At 48.0% G+C, this 15622-nt stretch overlaps 1 protein-coding gene across 1 annotated transcript in view; it reads right to left on the reverse strand.

Moving 5' to 3' along the window:
* Window positions 1-15622, reverse strand: part of arap2 (ArfGAP with RhoGAP domain, ankyrin repeat and PH domain 2) — a 104041-nt gene that overhangs the window by 85354 nt on the left and 3065 nt on the right. The window contains exons 3-8 of the mRNA XM_068588239.1: window positions 14089-15014; window positions 13412-13494; window positions 10289-10365; window positions 9900-9964; window positions 9108-9473; window positions 8150-8219 (exon numbers count right to left, since the gene is read on the reverse strand). Of these exons, the coding sequence (XP_068444340.1) occupies window positions 8150-8219; window positions 9108-9473; window positions 9900-9964; window positions 10289-10365; window positions 13412-13494; window positions 14089-14948 (1521 nt within the window). The 5' untranslated portion in view covers window positions 14949-15014. The remainder of the gene's footprint in view (window positions 1-8149; window positions 8220-9107; window positions 9474-9899; window positions 9965-10288; window positions 10366-13411; window positions 13495-14088; window positions 15015-15622) is intronic.

Raw genomic sequence — 15622 nt, forward strand, 5'->3', positions numbered from 1 at the left:
ACATCATAAGACAAATCCTCAAGCTGAAAAACAAACTTCTCAAATATTTAAAAAAAGAGACAGGCATGCTGTAGTGGGGATTTGGGTAAAGCACAGGAAGCGGTTGTTGGTGAAAGCGAGATAAGGCTGTGTGTGTGTGTGTGTGTGTGTGTGTGTGTGTGTGTGTGTGTGTGTGTGTGTGTTGTTGTTTCATTACGCCCATGTTTTCCCCCCAGCGGCTCCAGTGGAGGTATCTAAATAAGGAGGATGTTGCACTGGAGGCTTCATGACCCTCTTTGCAACCTCCCTCGACAATGGCAATTAAAGTACTGGGTCATTGTCAATCCGAAAAAGAAAAAAAAAAGAGACAGAAATGTGGAAAGAAATGAAATAAATCCAACGTCAATAGAACGGCACCGCCGTCGAGTCGGTATTCAAACTGTGATGCGGCGAGCGCAACAGAGGAATGCCCTTAAAAGTAGCTAAGAACAGACTGTAATGTTCTTGCAATACAGTCAGTGTGTGTGTGTGTGTGTGTGTGTGTGTGTGTGTGTGTGTGTGTGTGTGTGTGTGTGTGTGTGTGTCAATTCTGCTTCTGTGGCGGCGTGAAAATCACGGGGGTTATAATAAAAAAGGGTCGTCGCAGACATTGCATTATTCATGCCGATAATGTCATTATCATTGCAAAGAATGAAAAAAAAGAGAGAGAAAACAGTCGCTCTTCAACGGGCTTGACCTGAATTTTTCATTCTCCGCCCGCCCCGTGCACAATGTAATAACTTGATGGCGATGGCCACGCGGCACAACTGCGTGTTTGTTCGACTGTGCGGCCGCGAAAAAAAAAAGACACGGAGCGAAGGGAAGAGATGAAGGAAGTGAACTTCTGACTCTCTCTCGCCATTCTTAATCAAGCTAGTGACCTTAGCCGGCCACAAAAGCCTATTTTTAAAGACCATACCGCTAAAAATATAGCAGCTGGCACAGTCAGTTAGTGAGAGGGGGCGGGGAGATGGATGGAGTGTGAAATTTGAAGGAGAGAAAAAAAAAAAAAAAGAAATAGAGAAATTAGGTTCACGTGAAAGGCCAAGAAGAGGACGGAGAGGAAGAAAATGAAAAGGCGCATGGAGAGATACTCCAGAAAACTGAAGAAGAGGCAAACTCCATAAGCAGGAAGAGAAAGAGATGCGGCCAGAGGAGGAGAGGGAGGAAAGAAGGACACGGTTTTGGAAATGAAGACGCCTAAGAGGGTCAGCGAGGGGTCCTTCTCATATTAAAACAGGATGTTAACAATGGCAAGAAGTGGCTCAACCTAATTACCGACTGCCAGCCGTGTGCCGTTCTCTCTCCCGAGGAGTTTCACACCAATATCTACCCTCGTTCCTCCCTCTAAATTTAGATCCAAGTTAGAGGAAGGTGAGGAAAGGAGACAGAAAAGATGTGTGTGTGTGTGTGTGTGTCTCTTTATGTGTGCGTATGGATTAGCTTGGTAGCTGCTAATTACACCCCAGTTTGGGTTAACGGTAATTAATTGTTTTAATTCTACTTTTGGGGTCATGGAGGAGTTGTTTAATTGCGGAGTTGTGCATCTGTAAATACTCTCGACAGCGGGAGTCGACAGATGAATGATGAGAGGAGGCGGCCAGTGTTAGGAAAGGTGGATTCAAGATGCAACGCGTTGCATTTCGCCCGCCCGCCCACCCACGCACACACACACACACACACACACACACTCACACACGTTATGTTCATAGACTAATCTCAACACGACGCACCGCCAAGGACGCAATGAGGCCTAACTATCTCTGCTTCTCCAATAACAGACACACCTGACTGGCCTGCTTCTGCCAAAGATCTCCTCCACTCTCATTTCCTCTCACTTTGACCTCCCTCCCACCATCTACTCCCTCACTCCCACGTCCTCTCTCAGTCCAGCCTCCCTGCAATTATCGAGCCATATCATTTTTTTTAATTTTTTTTTTGGCGGGGCCGTGTCACTTCCCCGTCTTTTTTTTTCGGTGGGTACCCCCGCGAGGAGCGACCCGTGTCGCCTTTCTTTGCAAAAAAAGGCAACCTGGTAAACTTCAGGAAACAATTAAGGCAGAGCAATTGAGCTAAAGCCTACAATAATGGAGGCAGAGCGGGGATAAAGCAGGGAGGAGGGTAAAGAGGGAGGAAAGAGTTTTACCACCAGCCGGCAGTGTAAAAAACGCTGGCGGGGTCCAAAGCGCTGCATTTTTAATGGAGGCACGAGGACACCCACTGGCTGGAACGGAGAACTGCACCGCAGAGAAAACGCCTCTCTTCCTCTAGTGTTTCCCCTCGTGGGGCGCCTGAAGGATTTTAAAGAGCTGTCTTGAGGCCAACAAGTCTTCATGAAGACAGCCTGTATGCAGGACGTTCAGGTCTCCGAATGCCGACCATTAAAATGAGAAACGCTGTCGTGTCAAAAGGATTTATTTTAACATATCCGAGACCAGGAAATGTAGCTCTAATAATTAAATATTGAGGGTGTGGGTCAATGCAAGGCCAGCTTGGTACCGTCTCATTTATGCCTCATTCCACGAGGTCAAAAACTTAAAAAGGCACAATCCCGACGTCCCCCCCGAAGACCGTAAGGCCTCACTGACTTCACGAGAGCGAGGGGCTGCGATGGTACGAATCCCAAATGGGACCCGCTTCGCAGCGACGAATCGCTTCACCTTGATGACACCAAAACACATGTGATTTACAATTGACAGGTTTTAGTTGATGCCTTTTTAAGTGCCTCACTCGAACGTCTTCCCGGCTCTCGCCTTCACGGGACGAGAGGCAATTGTGAAATAATCAATTCCCTTGTTTTTGTTTGATGAAGGGAATGTTTGACGAATAAACCCGCTGAGATTTTCCGACGGTCGCGTTCACTTCCTTAATGGACCCTCGTAAATCCTTAATGTGACCGTTTCAGTGTTGGTTTGAATATGCCAGGCTGAACACACGCGCCTCCCTCTTTGTTTACGTTGGGTTTCCTTGAACGCCCGCGGGCTTCCCCCGGTGCGCCGGTGTTTAATGTCACGACGCTAGGAATTGTGGGTAATTCCCTCAGGCAAAGTCTGCAGAAAGGCGGACTTACAGAAAGTGAGCATAAAGGGCTTAAAAATGTCTGCGAGAGAGCCCTGGAGCACTTGACGACTTGACAGCGGGACAGCCGCTAACCCTTCGCAGACGTCGCGGGCGAAGTGCCTCCCGAGTTTGCGAGTGTGGAGATTTGGGATTGGGCCCCGAGACTTCTGGTAGTCCGGGGTTACGCTTGATCCTGCACCGTTTCATTTTTTTTTTTTCTTCCCGGCCTCGTGGGGCAGTGCTGTAAACACAACATTCATATAATCGGGTTATGACTCTCCTTTGAGCTCAGTTCAGAGCCTCAACAGCTCCCGGGGAGAATATCTGGCTCTTCAGCAGGTAAAATGCAGCACTATGTTGGCTGTTTGCTAAATGTGTCAGCGCTGGGCAGGCAGCAGTGGATATTTGGAGCTTTTTTTTTGCCCTTCTTCTTTTTTCGCAGCTTGCAGAAGCTTATAAACAAACACAAGTGATGAGAGCGGTGGAGTTGCGGACCAGAAACCTAAAAAAAAACAGCTGAAAGACACCGTAAAGCTGTGTAGCCGAGGGGTCGGGCTGATACAAGTGACCTCTTCCCCTCTTACACGGTCATTTAATCCTGTAGAAATATAACAATAATGATGAGTACGGTGTTAACGGAACATTTGACCACTTTTGTGTGCTGCTTTCCTAGAGAGCACCTTAAATTGAAGGCGGTAAATCTGGTGCGAGTTCAAATGATATCTATTCTTAAATGTCTCGGTGTGAATGAGAACACGTGGAGCTAAAAATGTGAACACGCGCATTGGGAATTAAACGCATGCAAATGTTTGACACCATGGAAAAAGACATACCATATTGCCCCTGAATATGTTGCATGCTTTTGTCACTGAATAAAATGGAGAGGGGAAAAAATAAACACTTGAGGTGTTACCGTCTGTTAGCGTCTGCACAGGCATTTTGGGAAAAACACAGGAGGGGGGCGAGCAGAGGAGCTCTCAGGCTTGGAAAGCGAGAGCTTTGCAGTGTCAGACAGACAGGCAGAGAGACAGACAGATGCATCCAAAGACTGATCCCCGATCCTAAAACCTCATCTCCCCTTTGGCCTCCTTTTCAGCCTCCACCTCCCTCCCCCCCATCCTCTCATCCCTTCATCCCCACCAGCCATCCTCCACACTTCCTCTCCTCACCATCCTGAAGCCAGGCTTTGGACTGTTTTCATAAACACACACACGCACACAGACACACACACACACACACGTGACACCGTATCAGGACCCTGAAGACTACATCTCAGGCCCAAAGCGTGCTCCCAAGTCAATCCCGGTGTTGACGAAATCCGGCGAAAGGGGTGATTGATGAGACGGATTGGAGACAACGCTGCGGAGGGGGAGAAGTGAGACCGAGCATCGCGCTACTCTCCCACGCCACCTCCGCTACCCCGATGATGACATCACCGCGGCCAGAGACCTTCAAGCTGCGACTGTGATTAAATGCGATTAGCTCTGTCTGAGGCTGGCAGATTCCAGAGGATTTTAGACTACAAAAGAGGTTTTTTTTTTCGGGGGTGTGGAAAGTTCGAGAAAGAGAACAAGCATGGGAATGGTTTAGCGTCGAGGCATTTTTTGTGCTAGTGTTCGGTTAGTGAAGACCGGACAATGCGATAAAACCATGCTGACATTAGTCTTGATTCAATTTAAGAGGCAATCTTTAGACTAGTGCCGGCTGCACCACGATGTCCGCGTTTTAGACCAATTTAAGATGAAAATAAACCGATTTTTGTAAAGTTAGCTGACATTAGCGAATGGAGCAGGTAGCATTGTATTCCTATTGCTGTGTTTAAAGTCATATAGTCTTACTTTAATCTGTCTAATACTTTAGTTTAAGGCCAAATACCAGCAAAACTGACATTCTTCTCCTCAACTGCACGTGAATGTTAATAATGCTAACATGCTAGCCTTCAGCATGTTAACTTGGCATTGGCTTGGTGGACACTGTGACCCTTAGAATGAGATTAATACATGAGATGAGGTTAAGTAATAATAATGGCTACTGATACAGCTCGTTAGCCGGTCCAGTTTTAGTTCCACTTTATTTCCGTTTCCTTGATCTTCATATGAGATAATTAACTACGTGAGGGTGTCATCAATATGCAAGTTAAGGCGTGACACTATCTGGCGACGTTAAGCAACATTTGAAGGCTTTAGCGACTTTCCATTGAAAATAGTCGTCAAAACTGCTTGTAGTTGAAGCACTCGGATGAATAGTATCCAGGAGGGGGAAAAAAATCGATACAGCACAGTATCGCGATATTGTATCAATACACGGAAGCCAAGTATTGATCTTTTATTTAATCAATTCAAAAACTTTTTGGTCCTAGTATAATAAAATCAATGTATTTTTTGTTGACAAATCTTTCCTGTGGGGACAATTTGCTGTTTTAAAAATAGGTAATATATATATCGCAATACTCAATGTATTGCAGTATCGTGATAATATCGTATTGGGACTTAAGTATCGTGACAATATCGTATAGTGGGACCTCTGGTGATTCCCAGCCCTCGTATCCAGAGACCGGTCCGAGATCAATTGTGTGCGTTTTGTACCTACCCCTCCGTCAACATAACAATACGGGATGAAAAATGACTTGTGATGCTAGCAGTAGAGCAATTCTCGCCGTCTGCTCTCGGTATAACAGAGCACACATACATGCATGCATGCATGCATGCATGTCTCCGCGCTGCAAGGGGACAGCAAGCCACCGACTCGTATTTCAATTTCTGACACGAAGTGGCGGCGAGAGACTTTTTTTTGTCGTCGGCCCTCGCAATCGTCTGCCACCCCCGCGCTCTCTCCGCGGAGGTGGCACCGGGCGGCACGTAGCGCGGCGCTCGGCCTCAGCTGGCCGCACAAAGCAAAGGATGACGGAGAGATTGTACTCGACCCCTCCGCTCACCCGAAACATGATGAAGCCCGCTGCTTTCTCAGAGGGGAGAGTCACATTGGCAGGATGACTTTAAAAAGTCGAAACAACAGTTTCCCCACACACACACACACAGGCAAACTTTCATCTTTCCAGAATCTGTCGCGCCTCCGCCGACAGTGACATGGTGTATAAAGTGCTGACTCGTCGGCCTCCCTGCCGATTCCCGCTCTGCCGGTGACAGAGCGCGCTCGGGTAAATAAAGGCAACAAATGCAACGGAAAGAGAAATCGAGGGGAAGGAGAGAGCACGGAGGGCTATAATTAGTAAGTGATTAACGAGCAGGCTTCAGACAGGTCCCACATCATTGATTGTGATGTTGCAGCGGAAACGAGCCGGCCCTGGGAAAGGGGCGCCAAGGTCGCGCTCTCACACACAGAGAAATGTGTTTGTTCGAGATACATCCAACGGTCATTAGCAGGAACATGAAGGAAAAGCACAGAATGTCAGGTGAGGTTGTGGTCGCTCAAGAATAGCTGGAGAACACAGAGTTCATGCATTAAAAGCATTTTTCCAAAAGGGATAATACCAGAGTTTGAGAAAGCTTTAGCTACGGTAATAAAAGGATGTATGCGCAACAGAAAAATGTTTTTTTTTGTGTGTGTAATTCACATCGCGTTAATAATCTATCGTGCAATCATGTCTACTGTTCTTTTCCAGTCCGCTGTTGCATCACAGTTGCGTGATAGTGTGAGCGCAGATTGATTTGCAAAGTCGGCACTGCATTTACCTCCAGGGCTGAGGACTGGGTCCTAAAACACATCCGTAGCATTAAGTATTCAAAAGTCAAGTATCAAAAGTTGACAGTGCTTTGTCAGTGTTTTCTTTAAGTACTCTTTAATCAGATAGATAGATAGATAGATAGATAGATAGATAGATAGATTCTAGGTATATTGTTGAGGTAGTTCTGCATTTGCGTTGAGCAGTTTGTGGATAACGCAACTCAAATTAATTACTGAATAAAGCTAATGGAGGCTGCAATGCATACACAACAGACATAGGTGGTTTGCAAAAAAGTTCCCTGTGATGTAAGGTGAAGTGGTTTGTAGCAGATGCGTTGGAACACGCACATTTTAAAAAGGCATGGTCATTTCAAAAAGCAAAAGAAAGCATTCAAAGCGCGTTCAGCACGTTAGTTTTGAAGGACGCGTGTGTGCGTAAAAGTGCATTCTTGAGTGTAAAAGTATATACATGTGGGATGACAAATATGGGTATGCTGTGCGGGTATGTATGCGGATGTAGATAGAGGTGTGTGTATGCGGATGTAGATAGAGGTGTGTGTATGCGGATGTAGATAGAGGTGTGTGTATGCGGATGTAGATAGAGGTGTGTATGTAGATGTACACAGAGGTATGTGGATGGAGATGCATAAGCATTTGTCGATGTAGATGTACCGTTTTGTACTATTAATTCTATTTCAATATGTATTTATATCTGTATGCATTCTTCATTCACAGTTGCACCTAAAAAATGGTTTGTAAAAAGTTAAAAATGCGATACCAAAAGGTTTTCAAACTAAACAGGTGGAGGTGAAGCTGCCATATTGCCTGCATCTTGGTCTGCCTGCTCTCCACTTTCAGCTTTTCCAACTCCCAACCCTTCGCCTCCCTCCCGCCCCTCCCCACGTCCCCCTCTCCCTCTGATGATGAGGCAGGCAATGCTAAGCGAAATTTCAAACTCAGCTGTCAGACAGAAGGAGAAGAAGAGAGGTACAGGGAGAGAGGAATGCTGAGGGAGGCAAAAAAGAGAGAAGTATTCCCTTCCCCTCCTTCGTTCTTATTCGGGGAACTGGTCAGATGCCAACATCAATGTACTTTACAGTACGGCTGAGCGGGCACAGAGAACGCTGGCCTGTCATGCGTGGCGTAATGTCGCGCCGTCCTTGCCCCCATTCTCTACTCTGCCGAGCTAATGATGATGATGATGATGATGATGATGACGACGACAATGAGAAGGGGGAGGAGAAAGGGACCGAGAAGGGGAGATTTCTGTTCGAGGGAGTCACTTCGCAAAACGTGCAAGCGGAGGGTGCTGGGCGTGTCGGCAGGGAGCGGCGGGAGCGAAGGAATGTGCGGGCGTGTGCGTGCGCTCCCCTCGCGCTTACTGTACCTTGTCGTTGTTGTAGTAGGCCAGACTCTCTCCGTCAAATCTCACCCACCTCCTTTGAAAAACACACTTTCTGCACACACAAAAAAGAGAAGGTGAGGTGGGAATTCAATCCGCCCGGCGCAATCGACCAAACTAAACCACTTTGGCGCTTAAAGAAGCAATGCCGATCCGAAAGCGTCGAGACAGTAAGCCGGTTACTAAATGTGCTCTGAACAGGTACTCATACTTCATCAAGAGTGCCATTGATTCATTAATGTCAAGAGTTGTATCAACAGCTGTCAATTAGCATAATCAAAACAAATGGGCACTTTCAATTTGAATATTCAACAGCCATGGGCGGTTTGCCAAATCTATGCAAATAGGGTGGCGAAGGGAGAATATAAAAAGGAAGCGAATGATTGATAGCTTCGGTTCGGAGCGACGGTGAAGCAAGTCGCTCGGAGAGACTCCGGAAAAATAAATGCCGCGCTGCCAGAAAAAGCCAAACTAAGTGAGGGCCCGGCCGACGTATTTTGCATCTCAATGCGCCGACGTCGTCTCATCTTCCTTTTCTTCTTCGTTGGTGCATGGATCTACTTGGGCCGTCTGCATCCAACACCATTCCTCAGCCTCAAATGGCGGCAGACACATTTGGGGATGCGGCAATAGAGCGCCGAAATTAAAAGAGGTTGGCGAAGAAAATCGGAAGCAGTGGCGGGGCCGACTTTGGTGGCGACTTTACGCGCCAGTTTGGAAGCGACGTGAGGCCTAAATTTGGATTGATGGGGTGAAAAGGTCTGTAGAACTGAGTGAGAGCATTAAGTACATATTCATAGCACCGCATTTGCGAGGGGGAGCCGCAGAGCGACCTGCGTGATGAGTTCAAGGAGATCGATTATAGATCGTTATCATCAGATTAAGAACAATTTCTCATGTCTGACGCGCAATCACAATTACCTTCCGCGGCACTGAGACTTACCCTTGAGGCGACAGCTTGTCCAGCCAACCCACTTTGAGCACCTGGTGTTTGGGGGCTCCGTAGAAGCACGCGTAGGGAGAAATATCCGGCAGCGCCGTGCCGGTGGCGACCCCCACAGCGTCTGCGGGACCCGAGTAGAGGTCACACTCCACCATCACTAAGGAGCCGTCTTTAGGGCCGGAGGATGCCGGTCCCACGGCAAGAGCCTCGGGGTTCGCGGGACAATTTTGGGTCGTCGAACCGGCTCGCAGCAAGATGCCGGCACACTCGTCCACCGTTGAGTATTCGTCTTTGTGGGGGTCCGGGATCGTCGGAGCAGGCGGGGAAACCGTTTCCTTGGATTTCTTCCGTTTAGGTATCTTCTTTCTGTAGGACCATGGCTGACATTGAAATGAACTGGCCTTGTTTTGTTTTTTTTAAATTACGCGTTGTCCCTCTTTCTTACTGAACAACGACTACAGATGATAAATAGCCTTTTGGCTAACTCTGGCGCATTAACAGAAATGTTTTTAGTAATACACACTGTCCCAAATAAACCATTATTGAACTTAATGTGGATTGCCAAGAAATTACAACCTCACTCTCACTATATGTACTTAGCAAATATGGTTTTGATCACATCTATTTGCTTTTTTTCCCCATCACCAGTCCTGCATGCATGTAGGAAATGTAGCATTATTGCGCCACATCACCTCTTACATTTGTTATTTTCAACGCAGCCGAAGAATTGCTTCTTCTTCGTGGCCGCTCTTTCTTTAAGAGGCTGGAGCGTGGGACGGCTGCAGTACAAACCTCTGTTTCTTCGGTTTCATCTTGTCCTTAAAGCCCCTCCGGTGCCCTTCTTTAGCGCCGCGGTCCTACGGAGCACACGGGAGATTAGCATCGGATGAAAAGAAGGTGTCCGTCTTCCAGTCGGACAGCGTTATCGTGTCGGCGCACTCAGCTACGTTAACTTTAGCGGCCGGGTGACATTTCCATTAACCTCAGGTGGCAAACTGAAACGAGCACATTTTCCACTCGGCTGTGTGTCTACGGTGACGACGTTTACACCGAGAGGGAAGTATGCTGTGCGGCCCCGTGGTTGAAACGCCACTGATAAGTGTTGAAGATCTAAGAAATGTCTGTTCCTCTTTGGTAAGCTGCTACTCACTGTCCACTCGCGGGAGTGTGCGCTGTCTTACCGGAGTGCTTTCAGGGTTGTTGTACAGGAACAATTCTCCATAGGGAGCAATAGGTGTCAAGGTTCTTTGAAGTGGAGCTAAAGAGGACACAGAGACAAAACAATAGTGGTTTTTGTCGCGGCATTGAAGCCGGCAGAACACAGTGTGGAGGCCTAAACACGGCGCATGAAAGTGAGGAGCCTAACAGGATTGTTCCAGTCAAATTTAAATCACTCGGTGCCCTTTGATTAAACCAACTCATTGATCTGAATAAATGTGAAAACACTTGATCCCTGTAAGCAGTAAACCAATTACATTTTGTTTCAGCATGCCTATCTCTCTGCCGCGGCCTTTTCCCTGCCCAACTGGGAGTGTGATCCTCCTTAGTGTGCCTCAAACAGACCGAGTCCCTGCCAAGGCCATTTCTCTGTCTTGGCTGCTGCGGGGATTGGGTTCGCTGGTAGTGAAGACGGAGGAGGAGGAGGAGAGCGGCGAGCGGAGAGACTCTGGCCAGACACTATTAGTCTGGAGACCTGGGGCCACCCTGCGTGGGCCACGGCCTGTCACTGTGAAAAATGACACCGCCCTCTCCCGAGGATCGCGAGGGGCCAAAAGACGCCGCCGCCGCCGGGCGAGACGCGCACACACACACACACAGACACAGACACACACACACACACACACACACACACCGGAGGAAAGGCCGGATTGTGCACGCGGACGAAGATCGAAACACCCTCAGACACATAAAGATGCCTCGAGACAAACACGGACATAAAAAAAAAAGCGAATGGACAGTCAAATAAGTACACAGTGGATGTGCTACTTTTGAAAGCTTTACAGACGCACACACACACACACACACACTTCCAAACATTGCAGGCCATTACAGAAGGGCACAGAGGGCATGCGCTGTGCCGGGTAAGCTCTATGAAGGGGTCAGTTTACTGGATGATGGAATCCACTCCAACACAGCCTCTCGGCGGACGGGCTCGGTGGCCGTACAGCAACCATCACTCATCATCTATCAGCCGACCTCCAGGCCACTCGCGTTTCTCTCCGAGGGCCCGCCCGGACGCTACTGTACTCCATTCCTGTCTGGTTCCTTCTATTCTTCCCTCACCGGCTTCTGTCTCTCCCGGTCGACCACAACGCTTCTTTATCTGCTCCTGACCAGACTCTCCCTCGCTCTCGCTCTCTCTCTCTCTCTAGTCGCCATCCGGGAGGAGACCTAGATGCCGACCATCAGTTCGGAGTTAGTGAGGAGATTGATTTTGTTACAAACTGCTTCTGTCTGAATTCAAATTAGTCACCCGACTGTTTATTATTCCGGTCACTGCATCCTGAATTTACTCCTGAATAGCTCAAGAACAATGCATGTCAAGAGAGTTTTGCCTTCATTAATTGCTGGTTTGTTCTTCTAAATGATGACAATGAGGATGACAATCATAATCATAAGGGCTGGGGTTTTTTTTGCATGTTTCTATGGTTGCTGTTTGGTTACTTTCTATACCAATATGTAAGCAGGACCCTTAAGAAAGCTTTTACATTAAACATATTCCAAAACTTGAGCAAAATGTGATGGACTCATTCTCAGCTGTACTTGGTATTTATCGCTGATGAGCACATCATCGCATGCAATGATTTCGTCAGTATTATCTAGCACTTTTTTTTAAATATATTCACAGGAAGCTTTCCTGTATCTGCTTTTCAGCAGTAGTGCATCCTAATTTGTGTTTGTTCTCAGGGGTGACTTGGCAGTAAAAGTGAAGTTCAGCGTGATGTGTATGCCGTGCACCAAGGTTGAAATCTGTCAACACCACCGCAAAGACACAGAAACAACTTACCCGAAAACCTTAAGGGTGCTTAGAAAGAGAAGTGCATGAAACTGGCCTTAGAAAGTAGCCTTACAACTGAAATCATTCACATGTTTTAGTCATTACAGACTGACTTGCTTTGTGTGTTTTTAGCTGCTGAAGAAGAAGAAGAAGAAGCACCAGACAGAGAGACTTCTCGTGTGGGAAAAAAATAGAAATGTACAAGTGGAGTTGTTGCGGTGTTAATTAACATTCTGTCAGCCTCCAACGGCAAGTTTTGATTGAATACTGTGAGACTTTTAGATCTCATCTCCGAGTAAACTCTTCAAATATGCTCGGGTAAAATGATATGTCAAGTCTTGCCTTGCTAGTCCTCGCTGTGAGGGGAAGGTTTTCGCTCGCTCGTCGAGCTCCCCGTTCCCCTGCTCGGGGACCGTCCTCGCCTCCCTCTCTTCCTCCCGTCTCTCCGCCTGCTTTGCATCCATCTCCTCTTCCTTCCTCCCAACCCACTTCACTGTCTTGGCGCTCTCTCAAGTCTCACTCCCCGCCTTGTTCCGCACAAGGAGGAAAAAAGTTGGAGAAACACGGCCTACCAAGAGACCGCTGCGGTACGCGGAACAAGATAGGGAGGGGGGAAGCCCCAAAAAAAAAAATAGAGAAAACGTGAGGAGAGACTAAATGTAGAAAACGGACAGAAAACCGGAGCTATGCTCCAGATGAATGCAGCGAAGACGTGGTCAGACGTGGACCCAGAAAGATGACACACACATACATACACACACACACACACGCAGACAGTTCGTCGCAACAAACCAACCAATAATCCTGAGAGGACACGTCTACCTCAGCTCGCGTCGCACCTCGTCAGATGAGACCTGAGGGTCGACGAAGCCCGATAAATACAGCGAGGGAAACGGGAGGAACTCAAAAACGTATTTGTACTGGTTGTACTTCAAGCCAGTGTGTCGTTAGCAAAGTTAAACAACTTCTTAAAAAAAAAAAAAAAAAAAACTTTGGAGGGCTGGGTGACAGGAATACACACCAGGCTCTCGCTGAGGGACACGATGCGAGAGAGATATTCCCTGTGAGATGTGTGCTTGAAACGGGGGCGATGCAGTTTCCCACGACACAGCCACTGAACAGCCCAACCCCACACACACACACACACACACACACGGAGACACACACACACACACACACACACACACTCCCCTCATCTCCTCTCCCTTCTTTCATCCGGGCAAACAACAGCGCCGCTGACTCTACTGCCGAATGAAATATTCATGGCAGAGACGATGAAGCGGATGCATCTGAGAAGGCGGTGTACCTTTCTGTATGCTGTTTGCACCGATGGGACCTTCGGCGCCAGTTGGGTGTTCGGGGCTGGTTGTTTGCGCTGGCGGCGCGCTCCTGAGGAGAGGCGAGAAATCGGTGAATTAGAACCAGCGATGCGGCACGTGGGCGGAAAAATAGGTAACAACATTTAGAAGAAGAAGAAGAAGAAGAAGAAAAAAAAGGTCCTCAGAATAGAGATGTGCAATGGTGAAAGTTAGTTTCACGGTTTAGAAGTTTATGATTAGAATGAGGGGTATTAATGTACACGAAATGCAGAAAGGAGAATGAAAATGGAGGCCTTGGGTTCTCCGTTAGAGTAAATCCGAACGCGAGGAGTAAAGTCTTGTTTTCATGTTCATTCAGCGTGCGACCGTATTTCTCCAGGTGCTTTCCGCAGTGCTCCTCCAACTTGTTTGAATGGTTCTCAACCGCTCGCGAACTTTCATTAAGTCAAACTTCACGCTCAAAGGAATAGTTCGACATTTCCCTAAAAACACACGCGTCGTCGCGTTCACGTCGAGAGTGAAGTGAGACGATTGATACCGCTCTCGTGTCTGGATGGTGAATGAGAAGCTAACAAAGTCAACAAGCACATTTACCCCCCTCCCCTCCTCCTCCTCCCTTCCCAAAAAAATGTTTTAAAACTGTTCCTTTTCATTTCAACGTTACCTGTCCTGAAGTGGCAGCGCGGTCTGATTTGGGATTTCGGGGACGGGCCGGTGCCTCAGTCGGTAGGAGCGGGTGAGCCGAAGGCCGACGGGAACCTTAAAACTGGGCTGCGCATCGTAGATGGAGTTGTCCACCATGTCTCCCTGGAAACCCCAATGGCCGTCAGTGAGCGCCGGGTGGGGGACGTCGGCGCTAGACAGCGAGGGATCCTCCGAGGAGATGTCCCAGTCTGAGGGAATTTCAGATATGGAGAGGGACTCTCTGCTGCTGGTGCTGCTGCTGCTGCTGCTGCTGCTGCTGGTGCCGCCGCTGGAGGACACGGAGGCAGAGACACTGGTGTGTTCGTGGGGGGACCTTTCGATGTTCAGGGGGTCGCGCGGGGCCGGTTGAGGCGGCAGAACGAATCCGCTCTCTTGGACGTCCTCAGTTTCTGTTTCCAGTCCGGCCCCTGAAGGCAGAGTCTGACTGCCCTCCAACTGATGATCCCCCATCTCCTTTGGCTGAGGGTGACACGAAGTCCCCTTCTTTTTATCCTTTATGAAGATGTGTCTCGGGCACGGCACAGGCTTCCTTCGGCGCATCCCGTTCGTTACCTCTCCGTCGCCGTCGTCCTCCTCCTCCTCATCATCTTCCTCTCCGCCGCTCATCTCCTTCACCCCCAGCGCTTCCAAGCTTCGCAGGATGCGCCTGCGATGGCCCGTGGGAAACACTTTGAGCGCCAGGAGCTGGTCGTCGGTGAGATCGCCGCAGTCTCCCAGAGCTCGATAGCCTCCTTTTTGGAAATACAGGGTGTACTGGGACAGGCGGAGGGTGGACAGCCACTCCACAATCTCCTGGCTCGGCTCCGGAGGCTCCGACATGATGCTCTAGTCTCACCTCTGCCACATCAGGAGCACATTCAGAGGATGTAGCGGTCCGGCTTTAAACTGTGGACACACAAGAAAAACAAAGTACAGTAAACTAAAGAGGCTGTATGTGAATTTAATCCTTGCAGGACTGCACTCTTAGACTAAAATATTAACCTTTGAAATGTCCAATAAGTCTAACAGAAGTACTTAAATATATCTGGAAGGCTCAATTGATGCATCTTTCTGCAGGCCCAAATTATTAAGTGGATATTGATTTTATCTCAGAGGGTAGTTCTCTGCGGGTGAAAATGTATTTAAAAAGTTGAATTTTTACCTCTTTTGATGACATTACTGGACCTCATCCAGAGAAAAGTGCAACAATTTGGGGAATACTCCTATTCGATGATATACTACTCAAAGGTTTGTACAGTGAAAGTGAAGATACGGCCTGGAGACGATACGGTTAGCTTAGCATGAAGCAAGAGTGAAGCACCAAGTCTGTCAAGTGTAAATGCCAGTTGTTGCTTTTGACTCCAGGGGTCTCTTTTTATAGAAAGACTATTGCTTATTTATTTTATTCAAGTTCTGTCATGGTGACCTTGGTTTAACAATTATGCGAGAGGCGCCCGCTGGCTTCATTTCCAGACTTTGCTCAATTACACGATCCGTACGTGCAGCGGGTGAAG

The sequence above is a fragment of the Clinocottus analis genome, unplaced genomic scaffold, assembly GCF_023055335.1.
Source record: "Clinocottus analis isolate CAN_PGR_092001 unplaced genomic scaffold, fCliAna1.0.p SCAF_21, whole genome shotgun sequence".
NCBI lineage: Eukaryota > Metazoa > Chordata > Actinopteri > Perciformes > Cottidae > Clinocottus > Clinocottus analis.